This window comes from Rhineura floridana, chromosome 1 (assembly GCF_030035675.1).
Source record: "Rhineura floridana isolate rRhiFlo1 chromosome 1, rRhiFlo1.hap2, whole genome shotgun sequence".
In the NCBI taxonomy this organism is placed as follows: Eukaryota; Metazoa; Chordata; class Lepidosauria; order Squamata; family Rhineuridae; genus Rhineura; species Rhineura floridana.
Genome location: NC_084480.1, coordinates 208,881,275 through 208,909,100, shown reverse-complemented (window position 1 = coordinate 208,909,100; position 27,826 = coordinate 208,881,275). Strand labels below are relative to the sequence as shown.

The 27,826-nt window shown below is 45.4% G+C and overlaps 1 protein-coding gene across 2 annotated transcripts; it reads left to right on the top strand.

Annotated features, from left to right (window-relative positions):
* Positions 1-11,478: 11,478 nt before the first annotated feature.
* NRN1 (neuritin 1) lies at positions 11,479-26,367 on the top strand. 2 transcript variants are annotated; one of them, XR_009758109.1, is made up of 4 exons: positions 11,538-11,667; positions 16,251-16,395; positions 24,137-24,896; positions 26,292-26,367. XR_009758109.1 is itself a non-coding variant. In XM_061586539.1 (3 exons), exons 1-3 carry the CDS (start codon positions 11,613-11,615, stop codon positions 24,369-24,371), a joined length of 435 nt encoding a protein of 144 aa, XP_061442523.1. In that variant the 5' UTR covers positions 11,479-11,612; the 3' UTR covers positions 24,372-24,996. The 2 variants fall into 2 exon arrangements, 1 of the variants encoding a protein (XP_061442523.1); XM_061586539.1 differs by lacking the exon at positions 26,292-26,367 and having other exon boundaries at positions 11,479-11,667; positions 24,137-24,996.
* Positions 26,368-27,826: the final 1,459 nt, after the last annotated feature.

Sequence of the window (27,826 nt, the reverse complement as noted above, 5' to 3'; positions counted from 1 at the left end):
TCATTCTGGTTGCCCTCTTCTGAACCTTTTCCAACTCTATAATATCCTTTTTGAGATGAGGCGACCAGAACTGTACACAGTATTCCAAATGCGGCCGCACCATAGATTTATACAACAGCATTATGATATCGGCTGTTTTATTTTCAATACCTTTCCTAATTATCGCTAGCATGGAATTTGCCTTTTTCACAGCTGCCGCACACTGGGTCGACATTTTCATCGTGCTGTCCACTACAACCCCGAGGTCTCTCTCCTGGTCGGTCACCGCCAGTTCAGACCCCATGAGCGTATATGTGAAATTCAGATTTTTTGCTCCAATATGCATAATTTTACACTTGTTTATATTGAATTGCATTTGCCATTTTTCCGCCCATTCACTCAGTTTGGAGAGGTCTTTTTGGAGCTCTTCGCAATCCCTTTTTGTTTTAACAACCCTGAACAATTTAGTGTCGTCAGCAAACTTGGCCACTTCACTGCTCACTCCTAATTCTAGGTCATTAATGAACAAGTTGAAAAGTACAGGTCCCAATACCGATCCTTGAGGGACTCCACTTTCTACAGCCCTCCATTGGGAGAACTGTCCGTTTATTCCTACTCTCTGCTTTCTGCTTCTTAACCAATTCCTTATCCACAAGAGGACCTCTCCTCTTATTCCATGACTGCTAAGCTTCCTCAGAAGCCTTTGGTGAGGTACCTTGTCAAACGCTTTTTGAAAGTCTAAGTACACTATGTCCACTGGATCACCTCTATCTATATGCTTGTTGACACTCTCAAAGAATTCTAATAGGTTACTGAGACAGGACTTTCCCTTGCAGAAGCCATGGTGGCTCTGCTTCAGCAAAGCTTGTTCTTCTATGTGCTTAGTTAATCTAGCTTTAATAATACTTTCTACCAGTTTTCCAGGGACAGAAGTTAAGCTAACTGGCCTGTAATTTCCGGGATCCCCTCTGGATCCCTTTTTGAAGATTGGCGTTACATTTGCCACTTTCCAGTCCTCAGGCACGGAGGAGGACCCGAGGGACAAGTTACATATTTTAGTTAGCAGATCAGCAATTTCACCTTTGAGTTCTTTGAGAACTCTCGGGTGGATGCCATCCGGGCCCGGTGATTTGTCAGTTTTTATATTGTCCATTAAGCTTAGAACTTCCTCTCTCGTTACCACTATTTGTCTCAGTTCCTCAGAATCCCTTTCTGCAAATGTTAGTTCAGGTTCAGGGATCTGCCCTATATCTTCCACTGTGAAGACAGATGCAAAGAATTCATTTAGCTTCTCTGCAATCTCCTTATCGTTCTTTAGTACACCTTTGACTCCCTTATCATCCAAGGGTCCAATTGTCTCCCTAGATGGTCTCCTGCTTTGAATGTATTTATAGAATTTGTTGTTGTTGGTTTTTATGTTCTTAGCAATGTGCTCCTCAAATTCTTTTTTAGCATCCCTTATTGTCTTCTTGCATTTCTTTTGCCAGAGTTTGTGTTCTTTTTTATTTTCTTCATTCGGACAAGACTTCCATTTTCTGAAGGAAGACTTTTTGCCTCTAAGAGCTTCTTTGACTTTGCTCGTTAACCATGCTGGCATCTTCTTGGCCCTGGCGGTACCTTTTCTGATCTGCGGTATGCACTCCAGTTGAGCTTCTAATATAGTGTTTTTAAACAACTTCCAAGCATTTTCGAGTGATGTGACCCTCTGGACTTTGTTTTTCAGCTTTCTTTTTACCAATCCCCTCATTTTTGTGAAGTTTCCTCTTTTGAAGTCAAATGTGACCGTGTTGGATTTTCTTGGCAATTGGCCAGTTACATGTATGTTTAATTTAATAGCACTGTGGTCACTGCTCCCAATCGGTTCAACAACACTTACATCTCGCACTAGGTCCCGGTCCCCACTGAGGATTAAGTCCAGGGTTGCCATCCCTCTGGTCGGTTCCATGACCAACTGGTCTAGGGAATAGTCATTTAGAATATCTAGAAACTTTGCTTCTTTGTCATGACTGGAACACATATGCAGCCAGTCTATGTCCGGGTAGCTAGGAGCCTCCGAACCAAGATGGGAGAACTGGAGTGCTTGGTCTTAGAGAAGAGCATTGATATAGTGAGCATAACCGAGACCTGGTGGAATGGAGAAAACCAGTGGGATACGGTTATCCCTGGATATAAACTATATCGGAAGGACAGGGAAGGACGTATTGGTGGCGGAGTCGCTCTATACGTGAAAGAAGGCATTGAATCCAGCAAGCTCGAAACCCCAAAAGAGGCAGACTCCTCCACAGAATCGTTGTGGGTGGTGATACCGTGCCCCAGGAGGGACTTAATACTGGGAACGATCAATCGTCCCCCTGATCAAAATGCTCAGGGAGACCTTGAGATGAGATATGAAATTGAGGAAGCATCCAAACTAGGAAATGTGGTAGTAAATAGCTCCCTCTAGCTCGTGGATGATGAAAGTTAAAGAGGAAAGCACAAAAGCAGGACTACAGCTGAACATCAAGAAGACTAAAGTAATGACAACACAAGATTTATGTAACTTTAAAGTTGACAACAAGGACATTGAACTTGTCAAGGATTATCAATTCCTTGGCACAGTCATGGAGACAATAGTCAAGAAATCAGAAGATGGCTAGGACTGGGGAGGGCAGCTATGAGAGAACTAGAAAAGGTCCTCAAATGCAAAGATGTATCACTGAACACTAAAGTCAGGATCATTCAGACCATGGTATTCCCTATCTCTTTGTATGGATGTGAAAGTTGGACAGTGAAAAAAGTGGATAAGAAAAAAATCAACTCATTTGAAACGTGGTATTGGAGGAGAGTGTTGCGGAAACCATAGACAGCAAAAAAGACAAATAATTGGGTATTAGAACAAATTAAACCAGAGCTATCATTAGAAGCTAAAATGATGAAATTGAGGTTATAATACTTTGGACACATCATGAGAAGACCTGATTCACTAGAAAAGACAATAATGCTGGGAAAAACAAGGGAGTAGAAAAAGAGAAAGACCAAACAAGAGATGGTTTGATTCCATAAAGGAAGCCATAGGCTTGAATTTACATGAACTGAACAGGGTGGTTTATAACAGATGCTATGGTAGGTCGCCTGATTCATAGGATCACCATAAATCGTAATCGACTTGAAGGCATATAAGAACAAAAATATTTCACCTTTCCTCCCAAGAGCTCAGGGTGGCATACAAACATGATTCTCCCCCTCCCAATTTTATTCTCACAACAACCCTGTGAGGTAGGCTAGGCTGGGAGCCAGTAACTGGCCCAAGGTCACCCAGTGAGCTTCATGGATGAGCAGGGATTTGAACCCTGCTCTCCCAGGTCCCAGACTGACACTCCAACTACTGCACCACACTACACAGGCTTTTGTAACACACTCATAACCTTTCCTCACTGGGGAGTTGCTCCATCTCTTTGATCCTTTTGGTTGCCCTTTTCTGAACCTTTTCCAGCTCTACAACATCCTTTCTGAGGTGAGGACTTCTCTTATTCTGTGACTGCTAAGTTTACTCAGAGGCTTTTGGTCAAAAGCTTTTTGAAAGTCTAAGTACACAGTGTTGACTGGATCACCTCTGTCAATATGCTTGTTGACACTCTCAAAGAACTCTAATAGGTTAGTAAGACACACATGCTTACAGAAGCCATGTGGTTCTATTTCATCAAGACTTTTTTCTAAATGCTTGGTAATTCTGCCTATAATAATATTTTCCACTAGCTTTCCTGGAATAGATGTTAGGATAATTGGCATGTAATTTCCCAGATCTCCTCTGGATCCTTTTTTTAAAAAATGGCATTACATTGGCCACTTTCAAGTCATTAGTATGGAGGTTGGCTTTAAGAACAAGTTAAATATTTTTGTTAGGTCAGCAATTTCATATTTGAGTTATTTCAGTACTCTCAGGATTCCATCTGGACCCAGTGATATATCCATTTTTAATTTGTCAATAAGGCCTAGGACTTTGTCATCACAACTATTTGCCTCAGTTCCTCACATTCCCTTCTCATGGAAGTTAGTTCAGCCATAGGGATCTGCCCTATATGTGAAGAGAGATGTAAGAAATTCAGCTTCTCTGTAATCTCCTTTTCCTCCTTTAGCATGCCTTTAACTCTTTGTCATCCAAAGGTCCAGCTGCCTCCCTAGCTGGTCTCCTGCTGCTAATGTATTGAAATATTTTGTTACTGCTAGTCTTTTTGTTTTTAGCAATTTGTTCTTCTTGAATTCTTTTCATGCATCCCTTATCATCTGCTGGCATTTCTTTTGCCAAAATTTGTGTTCCTTTTTGTCCTCATTTTGCAGAACTACCTTTATCTGAAGGAAGCCCTCTCGCTTCTAATAGCTTCCTTCACTCTGCTCATCAACCACGCTGGCATCTTGGTGACCCTGAAGGTAACTTTCCTAATCTGGTATACCTAATCTAGCTGAGCTTCTGTTGTGGTGGTTTTGAACAACTCCCAAGCATCCTGAAGAGATATGACCCTCTTTGCTTTCCCTTTCAACTTTTTTTTTATCAATCCACACATTTTTGGAGGTTTCCTCTTTTGAAGTCAAATGTGACTATATTGGACTTTCTTGGCAATTGTCCAGTTACATATATGCTGAATTTAATAGCACTATACTATGGTCACTGTTCCCAGTTGATTCAGCAACACTTTACATCTCACAACAGATCCTAAGCACCACTTAGGATTAAGTCAAGGGTTGTCACCATTCTGTCATCAGTTTTCTGTACCTATTCTAGGGTACAATCATTTTATTTCTTTGGCATGACTGGAACATGTGTTTATTTACCAAGTCTGTATGAGAACAAATGAAGAGCAATGACTACAACACTTACTCCTTTGGATGCTTAATTTCATTCTCCATCTCAAGATCACCCTGGCCTTTTTGGTCTCAGGGTGACAGTTGTATGTGCCCAGTAGTAATTTACTCTTGTGGCCCAGTATGACCACCCTACAGTGATTCTGTGGAGTAGTCTGCTCCTTTTGGGATTTCTAGCTTGATGAACTCTACGCCCTCTTTGATGTACAGAGTGACACTATCTCCAGTATGCTTTTCCCTGTCCTGTCCTGTTGCTCATAGTTAAGTTTTTCTGATTCCAATGGAGACTTAGGAGGGTGATAATGAGGGAGAGGACTTTTCAGTCGTAGCTCCCCATATGTGGAATGCTCTCCCTAACGAGGTCCACGTGGTACCTTCACTCACATCTTTTCAGCACCCAGTAAGGATTCTAAGTAGGCCTACTGAAGTTAATTGACATGACTTAGGTTCATTACTGTTGATGGGCTTACTCTGAGTATGACTTAGTTTAATACCACCCTTACGTTGTCGTCCCCAGGCTTTTGATGGACCGAGAAGATCCTGTTTTGTTGAGGGTGCTGCCAAAGCTTCCTGTGGCTGTTGTGGGAGGAGGAAGGTGTGTGTGTGTTATATATATATATGAATTGAAAGGCTTTTTGGATGAATTTGTTAATTATTTGTATGCATTTTTACATGTGTTGTAAGTCGCTTGGAGACCTTTGGATAACATGCAACTAACACATCTAAATAACAACTTATGATGCCCCACTCACCATGTACCCTTAGCCCCCTTTTCTTCCCACCCTCCTCATGGAATTTCTGTGCAAGTCTCGTAGTTTATAGTGCAAGTGCCCCAAAAAGTCACATGGAAATTTGTTGCTATGGACATACCCCTTTGACAACTAAATTTTTCTTGACATTACCTACAAAGGATTATTTCACATATATCAACAAGGCAAAAATCTACGTGCAAGATGAGGTCCCAGAAGGGTCATGTTATACTACACCAAAATAGTTAAATTGTAATAAATGTTCTCATGTTTTTCTCAAACATACATAATTCTGTTATCAAAGTTGAGGGAGGGATTTACAAATGTTACTATGAACGCCTTGTAATCCATGAAATGTCACTTGCAATCTTTCTAACACAGCAGTGAAAGTGGCAAAGAGCAAGTTTTAACTTGAATGTGCATTTAGCCAATGGCAATGTTACATTCACATTTTGAGTGCAGGGCTGTGTGCATACCATACATTTAAAGCACAGTCCCCCTCAAAAAAATAATAATTCTGGGACCTGTAGTTTATTGACGGTGCTGGGAATTGTAGCTCTGTGAGATGTAAACTACAGTTTCAAGGATTCTTGGGATGGCAGGTGGGGATATGTCTTAAATACGCTTTAAATGTATGGTGTGTGCACAGTCCAAGGCATGCAAAAATTGATTGTTTGAGAAAATGGCCTTGCAGTGCACCTTATGCACATTTATTCTAAAGTAAACCCCACTGACTTCAAATATGTTTGGAGTGCAGACTGATAGTACAATCAGAGACATGTCTATGATGAAGTCCCTCTTGATTTCAGTGGGGCATACTCCCAGGGAAGTGGGTATAGAATTTCAGCCTGTCTATGTGTTTTTTCTTTTATTCACAGGATTTTAAAAAGCTCTTTCTGAAAATAACAACAAAAATAAACTCCGTCCCTCCTTTTCAGTGCATCTAGTACAGGGATCTATTGTGTGGCCCTCTCTCCTTCCAGAGTGTAACTACTTCATTATATTTATTCATCAGAAGGATAAGGACTGGAAAGCAGCAAGCAGCATTACTCACAACCTACAGCCTGCTGCTTCAACCATGGAATGTGAGTGAAGGGCAGTAATTATCTGTGCTGTGTTATGCAGCAAAGGGAGGAGCTGACTGCACAGGTGGTAATTTTGTGGTGGGGAAATACAAGGAGAGAGGGTCATTTGGTAGCGTGAGCCATGAGAGAGAGCAGATACGCTGTGGCGGTGATAATTAGGTAAATGCTGGTAAGGGCGACAGCTGAGGAATCATGCACAGCTAGGTTATACTACTGCAAAAATGGACACTGGATGCAACAGAAAATGAAAAGTAGGGACATGGAAAGATGGGAAGCTGCCTTATACCAGCTCACGACTGTTGGACCATTTAACTCGGTATTGTCTACACTGGCTAGCTGTGGCTTTCCAAGGTTTCAGGAAGCACACCCTACCTGAAGATGCCCTACCTGAAGATGCCAGGGATTGAACCTGGAGCACGCAAAGCATATGTTCTGCCCTAGTACAGGATTTTGTAGTGTTGTTCTCCATAGCAAAGAGGGTTGAAGAAATCTCCCTAGACCAGGTATGGGGAAGTTTGGCTTTGCTGAACTACAGCTCCTATCATCTCTGGCCATTGGCCATACTTGCTGGGGCTGATGGGAGTTGGAGTTCGGCACCATCCATAGAGCCAAAGATTCCCCGCTCCTGCTTTAGGCATTCCAATGCCAGCCTGCTGCAAAATGAATTGGTAGAAGTACTTTTAAGGTAAGAAACTAAGCACTGCGGTTGGGATGTTCACTCGGATTTTTAAGCTGCACTGCATCTTATATTACCTGTCTTACCAACAGAACTCTTTCAGGTCATAGCTCACTACCCAGTGAAGCTGAATGTTGGAAGATTCAGGACAGAAAGAAGAAAGTACTTCTTCACACAGAGTATAGTTAACCTATGGAATTTGCTCCCACTGAAAGCAGTGATGGCCATCAACTTGTTTGGCTTTAAAGGGGGATTAGACACTTTCACGGTGGATAACGCTATGAATGACTACTTGCCAAGATGGCTGTGCTCTGCCTCCACGGTCAGAGGCTGTATGCTTCTGACTACCAGTTGCTGGAAACCACAGGAGGGGAGAGTGCTCTTGCACTCAGGTCCTGCTTATGGGCTTCCCATGGGCAACTGGTTGGCCACGGTGAGAAGAGGATGCTGGACTAAATGGGCCATCGGCCTGATCCAGCAGGCTCTTCTTATGTTCTCAACCCGACAAAGCTGAAAACATACATGAGATGACAGGATGGATGGTTCTCTTCCTCTTGATAGATTAGCAGCTTCCCTAACACGAGTTGAAAGAATGCCTGAGACCTCCGTACCTATGTTATTTGCAATTTAACTCCTAGTCATTGGGCAAGGCTGTCAGTTCATGTGACAGTGAAACAAATCCTGGATGTTTGATCACCCCATTGGCACATAATTAACGTCTGTCTCCAGGACCTCTTAGCTGGGTTCCTGGGCAACCACAGAGTGCATTGCCTGTGATCACCACTGGATAAGAAAAGATTCTACCTGACTGAGCAGCCGAGAAGCCAAAGCAAAGAAGAATTCCAGTTACAGGGTGACAGGGCCTTCATCGCTTATACAAATTCTTGGCCATCATTGCAGCTGGTAGTCCTTGGCCTCTGTTCATACTTTCTTCCTGTTCATTAGTCATAGCTTGCCCTTTTACTCCCAGAGCCCCACACAAACCCAGTTTCATCAAAAATCTAAAATGACTCTCAGAAGCCGATCTGGTTATGGGACAGGGAGCAAATTCAGTCTTTACTTGTAACAAAGCGTTTGTGCAACTGGTTTACCATGAGAACATTTTGATCTGAGACTCAAATGACTTTTTTATGTGATGTCTCTTTTAAAGTACATAGCAGGCACAGCCACCTCCTGACCTGGATCAGGACCCTCAAAAGGGATTAATAGAGATTTAACCCTTTTGCCCCTGTGGTTCTGATCCAGATCAGGGATGGTGCCCCAAATATTTGCTTTGCAGGAAAAACTCCCATTTGCGATGCAAGGTTTTCTTCCAGTGCAGTTGCTAATTGCGTAAATGGTGTAGTCAAGTTTGGGCCTAAGTCACTGTCCTCTCCTGCAAAATGGGTATAAAAGCCTATGCCCCCTCTCAGACTAGCCTCTGGGATCCTCTTTCCGTAATTATTTGAATGCTTAGGAGGAATACTTGCATCTCTGCTAGCCTCCCTAATGCATAGGATTCTGATTGGCAGGAGGGTGGCGGGAGCGTTCAGTTCATTGGAGCACCAGCCAGACTCCTTGAGCCTTATCATTGCACCATGCAAACGGAAATTGATCTCGAGAATATGTAACAGTACACCAGAGAGGAAGGGCTTTTTCCGACACACTCTTTATTGAGCATTTATCCTGATCTGTTTGCACAACATTTGTGCAGAAATTACGTAACGGCACTGTTGATTGAGCATCCGTTCCAATTTCTTTCAGCGGTCGTTCTATGATGTCACCCAGCATCACCGTTCATCATCCCACACTTTGTGGTGCATTCTCCTGTCACTTTTCTTATCCCAAACACTCTGCAAGGGCGCCAAATTCAATTTAATTGGGCAACCTAATTTTGCCCTTATACGACTGAATCACACTCACAAGATAGCAACAGTCTGGAAGTGGCCAAAGTCTTGGTGTACAAACCGCCTTTCGGGGGCCTCTACAAGCCATTATGGTCTAAAAAAATAAATAAATTAGGAACTCTCAGGAAGACAGTCAGAACACCAAGAGAGTCCTAGACTTTCCCCCAGAGGGTCACCCTCAAAACCTGCCTCTGGAAAAAACAAGATGGCTGCATCTTCTTTCTGCTCCCCAGACCTTTCTTTGCCAATTCCCTTCCTCCAGTCCTTGCAGCCCTTCTGTGAAGAAAGGAACGGGATGGGGTCCTCTCCCCACCCACTTGCCTATTGTTGTGGTTCTAGGCCGCATAATACAACAAGAGGCCAGACTTGAGCCAAACCTCAGAAAGAGAAAGGGAGAAGCAGGCCCTTGTTCTAACGTGAGGAGGCCTATTAAAATTCTGAGCAGGCATCAGAGCAGGGACAAACCATCTCTCCCCTCCTGCCACTTGCAGGTGACGTCATAGCCAAGAGTGTGGGGGAGGGGAGACTCCAGAACCCTCCTCCTCACTGCAGGGGATGGACTCGGGCAGATCCAGCAAACGGCAGGCACCGGCCGCCCCCGCAGCTGCTGCGGAGAGAGGGGGGTACAGGGGGAATTCTACCGTGCTATCCCCACCTAGAACGAGGCGATGTTCCCCACTCCCTCCTTTGTGGCTCCTCTCGATCTCTCTGCAAAGAAAATCCCCCCTCCCGGAGGCGCCTCCAAAAGCCTCACTTGATTATAAAAGTCCAGCTACATCTCTTCACATCCTGCCGTGGTGCCATGATGACAGAGAGAGATTTCACCTCAAGCACATCTTATTCACGCATTATAAGCACATTATCTCTAGCTTGCAACAGGATCAAGCTAGATAGATTGATAGATAGCATTAGAAATGCCTCCTTTGATTTGCACGCACCGTAAGGAGCTCGCGGGGGGGGGAGGGCACACATTTATTTTGCACCTTCGAGGGGAATCTCCTTGCGGAGACCCTAACCCTCCAAAAGGAAGCGTTTAGGCGTCGTTCAACGCCATCCTGCGCAAGCCGACTCGGGAGCAAGTCCGACTGAGACTGCAGTGCTGCAAACACCCCCGGAAGACAATCCCATTGCACTCAGTGGGTCGTATTCCTTCTGAGTAGTGGGTTCTCCTGGATGGCGCTGTGGGTTTATTGGCGCTTACTCCCAGGGGAACAGCCCTGACTGCAGCCTACCTGGCTGGCCCCAAGGGCGAGGGTTACCTTTCCCCACCTGGTTGTGGAAGGCTGTGCGTTACATAAAGGGGCGGCGGCGGCGGCAAAGGCAGCCTTACAGGAGTTCGCAAGGGCACATATACGTCGATGAGAAGTAGGAGGGGGGGGGAAGGCCAAATGACATTTTTGCGACTTGATCGAAATCAGCTTCAGGGGAGACGGCGTCGTAGCTTTCCTCTGTTTTCCCAAGGGAGCCCCCGCCTGCCCTGGAAGTACAAATGTCGCTTCTTCCGACTGAGCCCCAGTGAATAATCGTGACAGTCGCTTGTCTGCCAAAGCTTCCGCAAAGGGGGTCGCCGATCCGACCCCACCCGCCTCTTCCCGCCTCGTGCCTGTTGCTCCGGCCAACTCTCTCCGCTCGCCTAGGTCGGGCATGCCGCGGGGTTGTTTGGGAAGGTCAGTCTTAGCCAGCAGACGCGGCGGCTGCGGCGGGCGAGGGAGCGCGCCCCCTGCAGGTCTGGCTGGAACCTCGCTCGGCCAAGGGAGAGGAAAGGTGGGACTGCGCTAAGATGGCGAGAGTGCGGGGCCACCGTGGCCCCGGACTGCTCTATGGCGTCTGCCCAGGGGCGCCGATAGGCCAACGCGCTCCTACAATAACGTCCCGCGGGCTCACTCGACTGGGAAAGGGGAAAGAATCCTTTCTCTCCGATTAAAGGTGGGGGAGAGGAGAGCTGGCTCGATCCAGTTTGTAATGCCTATAAATGGCGTTTCTCTCTTCCAAGGTGCACTTTTTATATATATAAAAAATCACTCAGTGTCATCCCCCACGTCAGGGCTGGCTGTGGGCGTGAGGCTGTCCTTCCTCCGCCCCCTCCGAACGGAGTGAACCATTCCCTGGTCTTCCTTCCCTCTTTCGATTTCGTCCCCCTTTTTCTCTACCTCTCCTTCTCCAGCCGTCCCTCCAGCTCTGTGGCGGTGTGTGTGCAAAAGAAAGAAAGGGGGGGAAAGTCTCTCTGCTGCTCGGAACTTGTTGGCAATGCCTGGTCTGCAGCATTTCCCCACATTTTCCCAAGTCACACTTTAAGAAAGAAAGAAAGAAAGAAAGAAAAAGAAAGAAAGAAAGAAAGAAAGAAAGAAAGAAAGACATACCAAGATCTGCAATCGCAAATGGTTGTACTAAATATAGGATGGGACTTAAGTTGAGCGGCAGATGCATTTCTCTGGTCCTTGCTGTGCAGCTAGGTAAGTGGACGCACGCCTTCTCATGGGAGCAAGCGTGGGGGATTCTGAAAGGTTTGCGTGCTGATTTTTAAATGCACCAAAGCATGCATGCAAAAAACGCAACAAAACCCAACCCGTAATATCGACATAATTGATGGCAAATGATTGCCATTCATTTGTGGCTGAAATATACAGTCTATGTGGTCTGCAGTATGAAGTCTCTCTGTGTGGACATTCGATGGACTTGGCTCGCTTTTGCTTTAGAAAACCCTGTTCACCAGTTTAGTCAAGATGTCAACGTGGTTCCCCCCCTTAGTTTCTCCCCCCCCCCGAAAAAAGGACCCATTCCTTAATTGCACTGCTGTCTTGCTTGTTTCTGCCCCCAAATCTTGCATCTCTGTAGGGTGCATCCTATTTGTCCGGAGCTAAAATTATATATTCCCCCCCCCCGAGAAATAAAGAAACGGAGGGAAGACAGAGAGAGAGAAACCAATTAATCTAACCCGACTACCCGGGAATCTGATATGTAAAGAGAAAGCGAGACTATCAAAAGGCAGTCTGAAGTTTCTGTCCCAACCGCAGTCGTTTTAGGAAAGTATATTTGAGAGGAGGAAGAGGAGGAGGAGGAGACGACATGTATGAAAAGGTGGAGAAGAAGCAATCAAGCCGATTTGGGGCTAAGGTTGCTCGGATCTTCTCTGTTCCTGTATTCCTGAAAGACTTGTTTAAAAATACTTATCTTTGGAGGGTTTTCTCTAAAAATAGCACCGGCTTCCTTCCACGTTGGGGGGGGGAGGCGGGGGCTTGGGTCGTTCCTAGTTTTGTCTGATGTGTGCTTCGAGAGTCCTTGGATGAATGTTGTTGGGAGTTTATGCCTCCGAGGCTCTTTTGAAGTTAGCACCGCTTTGGGTTCTTGCACTGAGCAATACTTAGAGGCTTCTTGTCTGATCCGAAAGGCAAACTCGGTTGACAGCTTAACAGAAAGCGTGCCCTTCTCCGTTTGTCAAGGATGTAGATTTAAAGAACTGCAAGCCACCACTCGCCTGGGAAACGCTACCCCCAGCCCAGGCAAGCTGCCTGTCCCAAATTTGCAGGTCTCGGATTTATTTCGCTCAACTGCTTTTCTCTCTGCAGCATTTTGGAAATATAGGCGAGGGTGGTTGGGATGGAGAGACGAGAGCATTGTCAATAATAATAATAATAATAATAACCCCCACCGCCAGGGTTGATTGCCTTGATGGTGTTGGAATTTCATTTCTATGAAATAAATGTGTGCATTTCTGTTTTAGGTAATAGCCTCTGTCTCTTATGTCCGGCTAAGGTTTATTTTCGAGGGAGAGCTGCGGAATTGTCCCCGTCCTCGAAATGAATTTGGCCATTCGTTTCTTTCACCATTTGCGAGTCAGAATAGTCCTCCTGACCGCCGATCATCCAGGAATTAGGAAGGTTAGAATTGGGGAGGGTCGCCCACAATATGAGTGTCTGCGTGTTCGAGGAAAGGCAGGTGGAATGATTGAAAAAAGAAAGCAGTCTTTCTGGGATCAATTAGTCCCCGTTTGGTTTTGATTTCTTTCCCTCCAAAACATTGTCATTAGGCAGTCCAAAACCTTGCTCAAGATCCTAGCGTTAGGCAATAAAATACCACTGTTGCTGGTTGGATGTCAAGAGTCTGGATATCGTTTACATAGTGTTGGCAACGTGCTGGACAATTTGCTGTGGATTTGGTTTGGAAATGAGAAATGCAGCGAGTTAGGGTATGTGTATGTTTCAAAATATATGCAGTCCCTTACATCAGTGTTGTTCCTGGTTTCTTGAACGTGCCCGAAATGGGTGACCTTTTTGGGAAAGCAAGGTTATTGAAAAAGAAGGCAGGGAAATAGGGGCCCGGAAGCTGGGAGAAATGAAGACGTTTTGAAAGAGCCAAACGTACCTGGCAGATGTCAAGAGATAGCCCGGGCGCGCACACACGTGTGTATGTTGGCCACTCATTCTTCACATCTGCCAGGCTATTAGCTTAAATTTAAAAATTAAATCGAGGTAAAATCACGTGTGCGTGTGATTGCTATTGTGAATGAGGTTTTGCCACCCTTTCGCAGCGCAAGTGGGCTGCATTTTGGGGAGGAGAAGCGGAAAGACGCTCCGGCAGAGTCGGCCATGGTGTTGTAGCAGCGCAGCAGGATGCTGGTCAGTTTCGGGCACAAATATATTTGTTCCGTGTTCCCGGGATGGCCCTTCTCTTCCTCTGGCGCCATTGATCAGGTCGACAGAACAGGTGGGATTGGAGAGGCGCTTATTCTTCTCACCATCGCCCCCCTTTGCAGCAAAGTGGGTAAGGGGGCTGGGAAGCCCATCTTTATGTGGGCCGGAGCCTTTCCTTGTGGAACGTGCCCTTTCAGGATGCCTCAGCTAAGGAAAGACGGCTTCAAAGCGCCAGGGTGTGTGTGTTTTTATAGGGCACGCTGTCCTCTTGGGATGGGCTCCCATGTCTGTTATTTGTCTGTAGGTTCCGTATGGCAGCCAATGTCTGCAGCCTCTGCGTGCTTCGACATGCTGGGGAGTGGGTTAGAGAAGGAGGGAGGTGGTTACTAAATCAGGTTAGCAATAAATCTGTCAGGAAGAGGAGGGTTCCACCGACACTGAGCTTTGTGCATCTTTTATTCGGCAGCTGAATTCTCCTTTAAAACACAACACACACACACACACACACACACACACGAAGCCATCCAAAGGGTTCAGTTCGACCATCTCTTGGGGACGGAGGGGGACCCCTCTTCCAATTGCCATTTCTCCTCTCCCCTGTATGTCCCCGGGGCTGAGCAAGCGCACTAGCATGGCGGGGAAAATTAACAATTTCCCTAACCTGATTCCTGTTGAAGCCTGAGGCGTGAGGGACGTGTGCAGCTTATGGTTTGCTCGGGATCAAGCCAGTGATCAATTGATAGGGATAAATTCCCCGTATGCTGCTCTCTATCCATCTACCTGCTCCTGCAGAGCCAGAGAAATCGGAGCTCTGGCTAGCTTTCGGTGTGTGTGTGTGTGTGTGTGTGTGTGTGTGTGTGTGTGTGTGTGTGTAACACACTTGACCAACACGCAAGCAAACATGGCAAAATATCTCTCTCTCACAGAGAGAGAGAGAGAGGAGGGGGGGGAGAGAAAGACCACTAACGCAGTATAGGGCCATTATGGTGAAAGAACCACGGGTTTTGCCATGGGCTGGGGATAGCTTTCCTTTGGGAAAGCGTAGAACGAACGAAGAAGCCGTTCAAATTAATAGGAGTTTCCCCTTAGTGTTGATGTCGGTTGCACCCAAACAAAACGTCAGGAAGCCGCCTTCCCCAGGGGAACAGCAGGAAGGGAGTCTTGGCTTCAGCTTCTCTACAGGTTTTTCAGAGCGGCTTGGGGTTTCATGCGAGAGGCAGAAGATGGATAGTGGAGAATCAGTGTCGATGATGTGTGTGGTGGATAGAGACAGCCGAGCAGACGCTGTTGGGGTGGCGGGGAAGAACTCCGCGAAGGCGCGTGGTGGAGAGATTAAATGAGACAGGTAGAACCCAGAGACTGCTCTTCTGCCTCCATTTCCGTGGATGAACCTAGATGGGTACGTCTTGGAGGAGGAGGGACTAAGAGCAAGGGAGTGAGCTTGCATCGAAGGTGTCAACCACTCTTTAGGTTTCCACTGATGCAAGTCACCCATGCAGGGATTTACAAGCGACTAAGTAGACCCCTCTTCTCCCAAGTGCCTTGCACTGCATCCGCTACATCGAATTTTCAAAGTGGACGGGTCAGTGGGTGCCTGTTCCTAACAAAATTCTCACGATGCAATACGGGAGGAAACAGGGAGGCTATACTGCAGGAAACAAAAAGTAGAAGAGAAGACCATACACATCTGTGCCTGATGATTTCTGTGCCAGACGTTTTTCACCCTTCTCTATGGACAAAATACACACCAGCTCCAATTTTTGAAAGGTACTTTTTAAAAAAATGAATAGATGCTGCCCTCCCAAAATATTTGTTCCTTCCCTGCTCTGCAGATTGCTACAACTTGTATAGGGGTTGAGCATCACAATTATGAACTACCACCAAACTGTTTGCTGAAATTCAGAAGTTGAATTTTGCTTTTAAAAAGTAAACGAAATTCAGAACCGGGGGTAGGGGAGAGAGATTTTAAACCCCACTCCAAATAATTCAAATAATTCAAAGCAACGTATCTTTATTAAAAGGATATATGACAGAAACATATAAAACAACTTGATAGAAATAGTTATTATTATAAGCAGCACAATTATATTTTGTCTATTTAAGGGACACTTAAAGAAGAAGAGTTAAAATATGGTTTGCTGTGTCTGTGATTTGCTGAGCACTGCTCTATTTAAAATGTATCCTGCCCAGTTAAATGCTCCTGAAAGGGGAAATGGCTTTTGTGATGTGAACCGAGGTAATAGCAGAACAGATCCTGCTCCTGTTATAGCTTTGATACGTGTGTGTGGAAGGTGATAGATCGGATTGACCACACAGTTGTCTCAAGTCGAATCAGGGTTGGGTATCGCGCACTGTTTACCTTGCTAGGAGCTGTCCAGTTGACGTGGTGCTGATCTGTTCCCCAGCATACCTGGCGCAAGCAGTCAGAGCAGCGGGCAAGTGCGATGCGGTCTTTAAGGGCTTCTCGGAGTGTGTGGCCACGATGGGCCGTAACATTGCCAACTACCCTCAAGACCTGGACGACAAGAGAAATCTCGAAACAATCTGCCGGTAGGTTCACCTCTTGTTGTTATGCCTGTCCACAGTCATGTGAGCTTCTTTCTTTTTAAAGCGCTTTATACGGTTGTGTGTGTTTCTGAGGGGAGTAATCCTTGGCTTCATATTGGGATCCCTGCACGCTGCTGTAATGTGAACCTAGCGCTCTGTAGACAGACAAAAGGCTACCAGGTTGCCAAAGTACTAGCTCTTTCACAGACTGAAATACTAAACTAAATATAATCATACAAAGCACGCAAGGATATTGGATATAGTCATCCCGATAAAGTGAATGCTTTAATACCCCCGATGCTAGAGAACTGAAAGTAACGTCCATCACACTTCAGTGAGATTTGCTTCCAGATACGTGTGCTGTTCATATTCCATTTAAAATCAATTGAAAATTCTGAAGTAATTAATGGACCTTAATTGCACTCAGTAGGCCCTGTTACATTTCGGGGCTTCTTCTGTTACGTTGTGAGATGATTCTTTTATTTTTCTCCTGATGTTTTTGTTACAATAATAATAGGTGGGGTACTATTAACAGCCCTTCCTACCCAATTAATAGTGTCCTATTAAATGTGCAAAAATGCATAGGGCCACCAACATTGGCAAAAATAATATTTCTCCTTTGAAAAGGTAATTTTCAACGCCTGAGACGAGGCGTTCAGCCCACTGGCTCCATTTTCTCGTTAGTCCACTAGGAAGTTCTTTTGACAAAATGGATTTTCCCAATTTTAAGGTAGGAGGAGGAAATAGCTACCCAAAATGAGCTAAAGGGGTCGATAATGCTTGAAATGCATCTCGAGGACGGTTAAAGCTTTCGAATGTGATATAATATTGCAATGTAATATCACGGTGCATCGCATTATAATTTCAGTACAAATGCCTACTTTGTCATGCCATGTGATCGCTTACTGTTGTTGTTGTTGTTGTTGTTGTTGTGTGTGTGTGTGTGTGTGTGTATATATATATATATATATATATATATATATATATATATATATATATATATATATACACACAGCAGCCCGTATCAAATTGAATCATGCTAATGTGACAGAGCGGCTATGTTGGGATTCCCTTCTCCCAACTTAAAGAGTTGCTGCAATACAGAACGGGGATTCAAACCCAGGCCTCCCTCTCTCAAGGCATCTTCTAGGGCATCCCATTGACTCCAAATTTTAAAACGAAGACGTAAAAATGTTTTACATTTTAATTGAACAGTGTGGTGTGATTATGCAAGCCACATGCCACTTTTTAAAACCGCATACCTCTGAAGGAGCTGTGGGTGCAACTCCCCATATTTCCTCTAGGGAACAGGAGGGATCACATTTCTAAATGGGCAGCCGAATCTAAATCCTAAACTAGTGTACAGGATGTATAGGTATACCTGCTTCCCACACTACTGGGACTAGAGGGCTGCGATCCTAAGTTTGGAAGCAGGTTGGACTGAAAAGATTTCATTCTCCCTAATAGTGTTGTACTTATCAAATTCACTGTTTAGATGGAAAGTTGACATGCAGCCATATTCTTTCCATATTTGCTTGGGAGTAAGCCCTTCCGATTTCAACTAAACTTATTTCGAAGTCAAACTATGCAGACCTTGGAACATGTTTCACAGAATCAAATGAAACTTGCTTCCTACGACAGCCTGCGATCTTAAGCAGATTTTGCTGGGAATTATAGTCTATATATCTATAGACTTACTTCTGAGTATATCTGCCTACATAGGATCGGACTGAGAACTTGTTTAGGACTGGCTTTCAGGGCTTCATAGTTCTTGCGATTGTTAAGCTGGGAGCATAAACTTGGAAGTAAATTCTGTGGAAAGCAATGGGGCGATCCCCCGTTAAATCCGAGTACCAGTCGGTCTGATTCCATACCACTTTCTCTTCGAGCGTGTGCATGAGGATCGAGCAAACTGGGTTGTGGATCGGGCTCTTCGAAGTCTCGCACCTCAATGGTAGATCCATTCATTTCGAAATCAGTTTTGTCGAATCCCTTGTGTTTAGAATCGGGTTGCATCAAGGCTGTGTGCCTGTGCGTGTGTTTAAAAGGCTGGGTGTTCGTTTATAAATATGGGTGCCGACATTCTAAATAGAACTGTCTATCCTTCCCCTCTTCCCTCACCCTCCACCCTACCCGGCAATAAGAGCAGGAAAGAATTGCATCTTGCTTTCGATTTCTTTCCTAAGATCTTTTCCTTTGAATTGCTGGCATTCCTACTAGGCATCTATATGAGGCCAAAAAACCCTCGGATTGTGGCAGCCACACGGCAGGATCCTAGTGAGAAGGAGGAGGAGGGATTGAAACCCACTCCTTGCATCCTGATAAACGCAAGCCACCGCCCCGGCGGATACATTTGCCGCCACAACTTGTAAGAACAACTCCTCCCCGCCCCCGTCCCCCGCGCTGTTGGAAACCTCCGTTGTTTCCCAGAAAATGTCTGCCTGGGATCCTGCGTGGCGGAACAAAGGGTGAGCTCCGAAAAAAGAGCTGCAGTGTGGCGCACGCGAGACAGAAACGAAGTGGGGGGAGGAGGAAGGGACCCCGACCCACCCCTTGGTTGGCCTAGATTCTGGAGTCAGCGTTCCTCGCAGCTCCACGGATCTCGCGCCTGGGTTCTGGCGAGGCCCCTGCGTCTTTCTCGGTTGTCTCTCGCTCTGGCCGTTGTGCGTGTGTACTGAAAGAAGCTCAGGGAAGATTTAGTTTTCCTTTGGGAGATGCAATTACGGCAGAAATACAGTAGGAGAGGCGCCCTCTCCAGCCTTCATGCCATCTCCATGCCTCATTATTTATTACAAATCCAGCCAGCGTTGGACTCCACCAGACCAGTTCGGAGTGCTCATAAATTAGAGTTTGTGCCACGGCTCTTTACTTCAAGCCAGCCAGAGTAATAACCAGCTCCAACGCCTGCGTTGGCAAAGGGGCGGGTTAGGTTTGTGGGTTTTTTGTCATTTGGGGTGGGAGTGGGGGAGAACAATAGAGCAATTATGCAGTCTCTTACCGGTGATGAGCAGGCGTCACTCTCCTCTGAAATGCAGGTCTGCAGCAGAGCGGGAACAAGTTTATGGTTGTTGCTCTGCTAAGGGAAATCGGTTTCTATTGTAGGAATGGAGAGATGGTCAACCTGGAAGTGGAGATTAGGTCAGGTGCAGAGGAGGCACGTGCTCATTACGCAATGGGAAAGACCTGTCGGATAGCACAGAAAGGGAACTGGGCAGCCTAAAAGCAATCAGTGGGTCATCATTGTGTAGCTTGTGAAAGATCTCCTGGCATCAGACAACACAAAAATGTTCAAGTAACTTGCAGAGACCAGTGATGACAGAATGGCACTCTGCACATGCTCCAGAGACACACATCAGTTTGAACATCCTGTTCCTACGGATCCAACCTGGCACTGCAAGCACGTTAAGGGACTAGACCATTGTGAATTCTAACTCAAATTAAGCCTGACGATGCCATTCATAACTTAGGGTCAGCCATACACACATTCATGTACTGGAGGGAGGGTGTACCTGCCTCTGCATTCACTGGCGGACTCTTATAGTAAAAAATCACACAGTTCACACCAACATCCTAAGAATAGTTAACATTCAAGAATAGCTCAATTCAAGGTGCTGGTTTTGACCTATAAAGCCTTACACGGCTTGGGACCACAATACCTGATGGAACGCCTCTCCCGACACGAACCCACCTGTATACTATGGTCAAGATCAAAGGCCCTCCTCCGGGTGCCTACTCCAAGGGAAGCTCGGAGGGTGGCAACAAGGGAGAGGGTCTTCTCAGCGGTGGCCCCCAAATTATGGAATGATGCTTTTGACGAGGTGCGCCTGGCACCAACATTGTTATCTTTTCGGCGCCAGGTCAAGACTTTCCTCTTCTTCCAGGCATTTTAGCATGTGTTTTAAATTGTTTTTATATTGTTTTAAATTTTAAAATTGTGTTTTAAATTGTATATTTGTTTTAATGTTTTTGATTGCTGTAAACCGCCCAGAGAGCTTCAGCTATGGGGCAGTATACAAGTGCAATAAATAAATAAATAAATAAATATGAAGCAATTCCAGGAGAAGAATCGGCAGCACAGGAAAAAACCCGTTTTGATCCGTCATCAAGGTCACCAAAGCAGGCCAAAATAAAGGCCCTACAGCAATCTCTCTGCAGTCTGAATGAGCCCAAACTAAAAGAGAATGCTAAGATGGTAGGCGCTGTACTACAGCTCCCAGTTTCTGCAGCTGTTTCTTCTGCCAGCATACTGACCCGAAGAACAACTGGCTTGGAAATTGGAAGGGATGACCATTGGGTTAGCATTGGCTTTCAAGTAAACATGCCAAGGCTCACTTCCCAAGATGTGCATTCAGGCAAAGGTGAAAAGAGTCAGGATGGGTTGCTGCTAGCACCTTTGTGGAAGCATTAAAACAGTCTGTCCAAATCACGGAATAGTAAAGGTGGAAGGGGCCTCTAAGGCCATTAAGTCCAATGCAGGAATCCAACTAAAAGCATACCTGACAGGTGGCTGTCCAGCTGCCTCTTGAATGCCTCCAGTGTTAATAAAAATATGAATAAAAATGGTACAGTTTTGCACTGACTTTATAACTGCTAGAAAATAGATGGCAACAATATACCTGAGAAGCCTTCCAAGCACTGTTTATGCTTATGACTTAAGTTGTCATGAAATGTGCTAGCTGACGGGCCTCCCATGGAGCCATGCAACTGATAGCAACTGGACTACTTTCTAGTAGCTTTGTAGGGGATTTGTGGAGCTTCTGTAATTGTATTTTATGTTGCATCATATTATTGTGCAGAAATCCATGTAATTGACCAGGTGGCATTTTGCTGCCCTTGACTTTTGTATGGGCAAATCCATTGCTATAATACATCATTATAATTGTGTTTGTGCAACAAGTCTTAGGGACCATTGCTTAGAACTTTAGGGGGACTTCCTGTCATTTTATGTGCTTGCTTTATTTGATCTTGTTTTTCTGATACATTTTGGATATTGGCAATGTGAAAAATATTTTATTAAAAATGTAGAGGGGGCAGGGAGACACCCTTAAGGCCTTTACACTACATTTTGTTTTTATATAACTTTTATTTTACCAACTTCTCTCCCACTGCCAGAACCTTTTCCAGTTCTAAATGTGTACAGCGCAATCCAATAAAATATGTAATTCCCGATTCTGATGTTTAAAATGCTGGTGTTTAATAAGATATCCACCCCAAGGGCTAATTAAGCCCCAAGGTCCTGTTAATCTTCTGGAATCATTAAATGGTAGAGTAGGAAGGGGCCTACAAGGCCTGGAGTCCAGCCCTCTGCTCAATGCAGGAATCCAAATTAAAGCATACCTGATAGGTGGCTGTCCAGCTGCCTCTTCAATGCCTTCAGTGTTGGACCTCCCTAAGTAATTGGTTCCATTGTTGCAATACCGCTAATAGTTAGGAAGCTTTTCCTGATGTTCAGTTGAAATCTGACTTCCTGTAACTTGTATTCCGTGTCCTACACTCTGGGACGATTGAGAAGATCCTGGCCCTCCTCTGTGTGAAAACCTTTCAAGTATTTGAAGAGTGCTGTCATATCTCCCCTCAGTCTTCTCTTCTCAAGAGCATTGGTCTTTGCTAGGGCTGGCTCTCTCAGCAGACTTTCCCATCTAGGCACTGCTCTGAATATCCAGTGCAGTGAAAGTACTGGAGACAGAAAACTATTTTTTTCCTCACAGTTGCTAGTAACTGTGCAAAGGCAAAAAATAACAATAACCCTAAATTGAGATTTTTATTAGTTTTTATTATTTGAAGAGTGCTGTCTTCTCTCCCCTCAGTCTTCTCTTCTCAAGGCTAAACATGCCCAGTTCTTCCCATCTCTCTTCATAGGGCTTTGTTTCCAATCCCCTGATCATCCTTGTTGCCCTCCTCTGAACTCATTCCAGTTTGTCTGCATCCTTCTTAAAGTGCAGTGTCCAGAACTGGATTAAGTACTCAAGATGAAGCCTAACCATTGCTGAATGGAGGGGAACTAATACTTCACACAATTTGGAAACTAACTTCTGTTAATACAGCCTCAAATAGCATTTGCCTTTTTTGCAGCCACAGTGCGCTAATGGCTCATATTCAGCTTGTGATCAGCTACAACCTCAAGATCCTTCTCGCATGTAGTATTGCTGAGCCAAGTATCCCCCATCTTATAACTGTATATTTGGTTTCTTCCCCTCCCCCCCATCCTCTCTCTCTCTCTCTCTCTCTCTCTCTCTCTCTCTCTCATGTTATCACTCAGCCTGGTTTTTCCATGTGTGAAAAGGGTCAGATCCAGCACCTCTTTGCAATACAAGGATTTAGCCCCCTTTTCTGTAAAGTGGTACATCACTTATTTGTATCTATTATTACATTTACATCCCATCCTTCCTCCAAGGAGATCAAGGCAGCTTACATGGTTCCCTGTCTCCCTAGGTAGGTTAGGCTGAGAGTTAATAACTAGCCCAAGGTTACCCAGTGAGGTTTATGGCTGAGTGGAAATTTGGACTCAAGCCTTTATGCAGTCCTCCAGCACTTGCCCCTGGACCACAATGACACTGTAAGTGTAAATTAGGGCATAGTTTTCAACATGCTCATGATATGTACTCCCTGTGGTTGTTGTGGTTGTTTTTAACTCAGGATCTCAGCCCTGGAATGTTGGAAATAATAAAGAAGAGTGTCCCTTTGAGCCTATGCTAAGTGTGTTCCCCTGGATAATCACAACTAGCTCCCTTGAACCTGCACCTTAAAGGAGGAAGTCTATCAGAGCATAAGGCAGCAGTTTCCAACACCTCTCATTTTCTGAATGTAGCATTGGAAGAGAGGACCTCAAGGCATGTGCAGAGTGCTTTTGTGTTGCCACTACATATTCACAACCATCTCAAACCCACAAAAAGCATTGTGATTGTGGGGGGGGGATTCCATTTGAGAAGACACCCATAGTTCAGCAGTGCTTTGGATGAAGAACGTCCTTGGTTCAAACCCTGACATCATCTGTTAAAAGGATCTATTTAGAAAACAGGATGCTGGACTACACGGGCTTATCTTATTAGCAGGTGTTAAGAAAGGACTCTGCTTAGACACTGGAGAGCTGCCATCAAGTCAAAGTAGATCTTCCTGAGAGAGATGGGCTATGACTGAGTGTAAGGCAGTATAAACATATAAGGCCTCATGTGTTCACATATTTTAAAAGGCTGCAACCCTGGTTAAATGCATTTTAATAGATTGATAATATGTGTCGATTAACTGATGAATCCATCAGTTATAAATCTCCATGGGCATGCAAGAAGCCTATTTCACTGTTTTTCTGCTATTTATATAAGCACTCTTGTTAAAAAGAATATTTTGCATTGTAAAAAGAGTCTGCTATCCAATTGAGGGGCACCTATCAGCTTTCCTCAATTGATCCAACTGGTTCATTGAGTAAAACGCTGATGCCCGATATCCTGCTAACAGGGAACTCATGGATCTGTACCCAAAAAGGCACTATCCAAACGTTTGTAGAAAACTCTTTCAAAACAACCCTCAGTATAGATTGCTAACTGGGAAGGGGGGATGGAATGGAGTACTCTGGGAAAGGGCATGACTGGCTGGCAGGAATCGCACACGCTGCAACCTTTTCTTGCAGGTTCCACTGGCACAAATGGGAACTGACTTGAACATCTCCTCTTCCCCTTTTGGAGATGGCTTGGGGGATGCCAACTGTTCCTGCTCAACTCCTCTCCTCTCTCTTTTCCTTTGTGCTCAGGTACTGGGACGATTTCCACGCCTGCACCCTCACAGCCCTCACGGATTGCCACCAGGAAGGACTGACTGAGGTCTGGGAAAAACTGAAAGAGAAATCCAAAAAGCTCGACTACGAAGGCAACTTGTTTGTCCTCTGCGGCAAAACCAATGGCGCGGCCTCGACGGTGGTGGCCCCCGCCTCCCCTTTGCTGCTGCTGGCTCTGTCGGCTGCCCTGGCGACTTGCTTCTCCTTTTAAGATGCGTCGAGCACACCGGTCCACATGACACCGTTTCCCGGGCCTTCCTCCCCACCCCACCCCACCCACTTCCACCGCTTCTTCTCTGGTTCTCCAAGAGCTGGATTTACAGAGGGAAAGTCTCCATCCCTTGGCTTTGGGGAGGTGTGGGATGTAAGGGAGGGGAGAGATCGGCTGTGAATTCTCCCTGATGCCACTGACCACGACATCCACCTAAGGAAGGATTGTGGCGGAAAGAGAGAGACACACGGAAGGCCACTCCGTACGACCAGAAGCGCGTTTCTCTCTCTCCCTCCCTCCCTCGTGTCTTCTTTTATTTCATTTTTGCGTGCTGATGATTTGCCAAATGGTACCAAACGGCGGGGCCCCAACCTGCCGACAGCCAAAATCGGACCTCAGCTTTATTTTATAGTCTCTCTTCAAGACCAAGGTCAACTTGAGCCCTTCTTTCTTGTGTGCAAAAAGAAATCTCAGGAACGGCGTCAAGCCACCAACCGAATACTCCTAATAAAGCGTTGTTACTAGGTAATCAGAGTAATAATAAAGTAATACTATTAATGACACTACGCGCGGCAACACGAAGAGGGGCTCTTCTGGGGAACGTCAACAGGAAAGGATGAGTGGAGCAAGGGAAGGTGAAAGGGGGGGGGGGAGGAAAGGAAAGAGAGGGGAAAAAACCGGGAATGGATCCACCTAGCTTGACCACGGGCGTGAAGAAGCGTTCTATGGTGAATTCACCCACAGACGATCATCTTTCCTTGGAAACTCGTGTTTTGTTTTGTTTTTCAAAAAATGTGTCGGTCATTCCACTTCAAAGACGTAAGACACCCCCCTCACGGTGTGTGTGCGGGGGAGAGAGAAGGACAAAAGAAAGGGTGGGCATAGAGGGATAAATTTAAAAAGCGATTTAGCTAACTGACCCAATGAATGCTGCTGAGTTTGCTGAGAGTTGAGCTTTACTTAATTGTCAAGGCATCTTTTCAATTTTCACTGCCTTTTCTTTTCTTTTTCTTTTCACAGTTTCCCCCTCTTCTTTTTTAGGTGTTCCGCCATTACCGTAAGATATCTAACTATCCAACAGTGTAGATCACGGGGAAGGGGGGCGGGGACATATACTTTAAGGGAAATTAATTAATTAATTAAAATGAACACACAGCCTAAAGGTTTTTTGGGGGAGAAAGTATTTAAAAAAGAGCCTTGATTTTCAAAGAAAAAAATGTAATTTAAGAAAGTTTATTAAGTCAATTCAGCAAAAACAAACAAACTATAAAAGATTTGCTACGAAGTATAGAAAAAGGTATAAAATAAAATTATTGTTTGAAATGAGGATGTAGTTTTATTTTTCAAGAAAAGGTGACCGTATATTATTATATATATATATTTATTATAATAGTATATGTAATATAGAATGATTCCATGATATATAGTCATCGAAAGGTGCTTTTTGCAGTTCGTTGGGCAAATGATTTCATATAGAAGCCGTATCTGAATGGAGCCGAGTGTGTGGCGGGCAAGATTTCAGGGAGAGATGAGGTCGCTGAACAAACGGGGATGTGTGGGAATGTGAGAGTGTCAGCTTCGCCAGTGCGACGGGAGAACTTGGTTTTAAGCAAACTGGGTCGATGAGAGAAAAGTGAGGGCTTAACCCTTGGGTTCCCACTGAGCTGTGCGAGAGTGAAACTGATGGCACTTTTTGTGGAAATAAATACAGAGCTTTGTTTATGTTGACGTTGAATATGCATCAGTGCAAGGCAGTTTTTTTCTCCCTAATTGCCAAAGTGGCGCTGTGGGGCAGGGCGAGGGAGGGAGAGAAGGGTGGTGTAAGCCCCCCCCCCCAGCATTCCACAGTGGCTTCAGAAGCACGTGGCTTGTAAGATGTGCAAAATCTGCCTTCCAAACCTGCCTCCTTTTCCTCCGCAGGCCTAGATCGTCTCTCGGATTTCTTCAACGGAATCCTTAGCCTGCTGCCTTAGGAGCAAACCTCATTGGGGAGGAAATGGCGCAGACCTCCGGAGATAGTCTTTACCGTTGGCAAAAGAAAGTCCTCCTTCACACAGCGCATGGTTAAACGGTGGCATTCGCTCTCACGGGAGGCAGTGAGGGCCGCCTCCTTGGAGGGCTTTAAAAGAGGATCAGGCACATTCGTGGAGGAGAAGGCTATCGATGGCTCCTAGCACGATGGCTCCGCTCCACCTCCACGGCAGTTGCTGGAAGCGGCAGGCGGGGAGGGCGCTCTTGTGCTGAGGTCCCGCTTGCGGGCTCCCCACGGGCATCTCGGTGGCCACCGTGAGAACCGGAGGCTGGACTAGAGGGGCCACTGGCCTGATCCAGCAGGGCTCTTCTTCCCTTCTTACTGGAGCACCCTGCTGTCTGACCATGGCTCTGAGCTCGCGATCCTCGACGTGCTGATGAACCAGGGGCGGGGGAATGAGCTGGGGGCGCGGAGTGAGGTTGCAGACCTAGCCTCAGTTACCTGAGAGGAAGTCTCCTTGTACTCATTGGGCTTTACTTCTGAGTAGAAATGGCTAGGATTGTGCTCAAGTCCCATTGATTTCAGCGGGACTCTCTTTGGAGTAGACGCGTTTACTAGCATTGGGCTGCCCTGACGGGTTTTTTTTGGGGGGGGTGAGAGAGAGAGAGAGAGAGAGAGAGAGAGAGAGAGAGAGAGAGAGAGAGAGAGAGAGACCAATAAACCCTCATTTATTAGTTTTGTTAATGGACTCAGGGTGCTTGTTTCAGGTTGGAAGGGGCACTCCAGCCTGCTCTGCTCTTAAACACACATTCCAGTATTCTGTTTTGAGAACATTTGTCGTCATTCCTTTTTTTTAAAAAAAGCTATATAATATAATAACCAGAGGTTTTCCTGCCATTGAAGAAATAATCAGCGCCCCTCCCACTTGTCGCTAAATGGCATTCTGTGTGGGTTACTTTCTGTAAGCATTTATTACCTGTATCTGCTTGAGATTTCCAATCAACACTCCGGAATCCCTTCCGGTTCTATGTTAAAGGGAAAGAAATCACGGCGTAACGGGCTCTTGCCAAGGCTTTTCCAAGGAACACTTCTTTTCTCCCATAAACGTACAAAGAGCAAAGGAGTGACTAACTCCGCAATCCTCTACCTGTCTACTCAGAAGCAAGTCCCATTCATTTCAATGGGGCTTGCTCCCAGGTAAGTGGATATAGGATTGCATGCCCGTTTATTTGTTTAAATGCCACATAATGCCAAAACAGACTTCTAAAATGATTTACAAACTATAAAAAGCGGACGCGCAAACATGAACATTGATTTTTATAATCCCTAGTTAAAATACACGACAAAACAATCCCATGGAGGAACCCAGAGCAATGAAAACAGGAGGCTCAAATCCAGAGATGAAGCGAATGCCTGCCTATTTAGTTCAGTTTAATTTAGCCCCGCTTGTATCCTGGGTTTGTATTCCTGGGGAAGGGCTGGA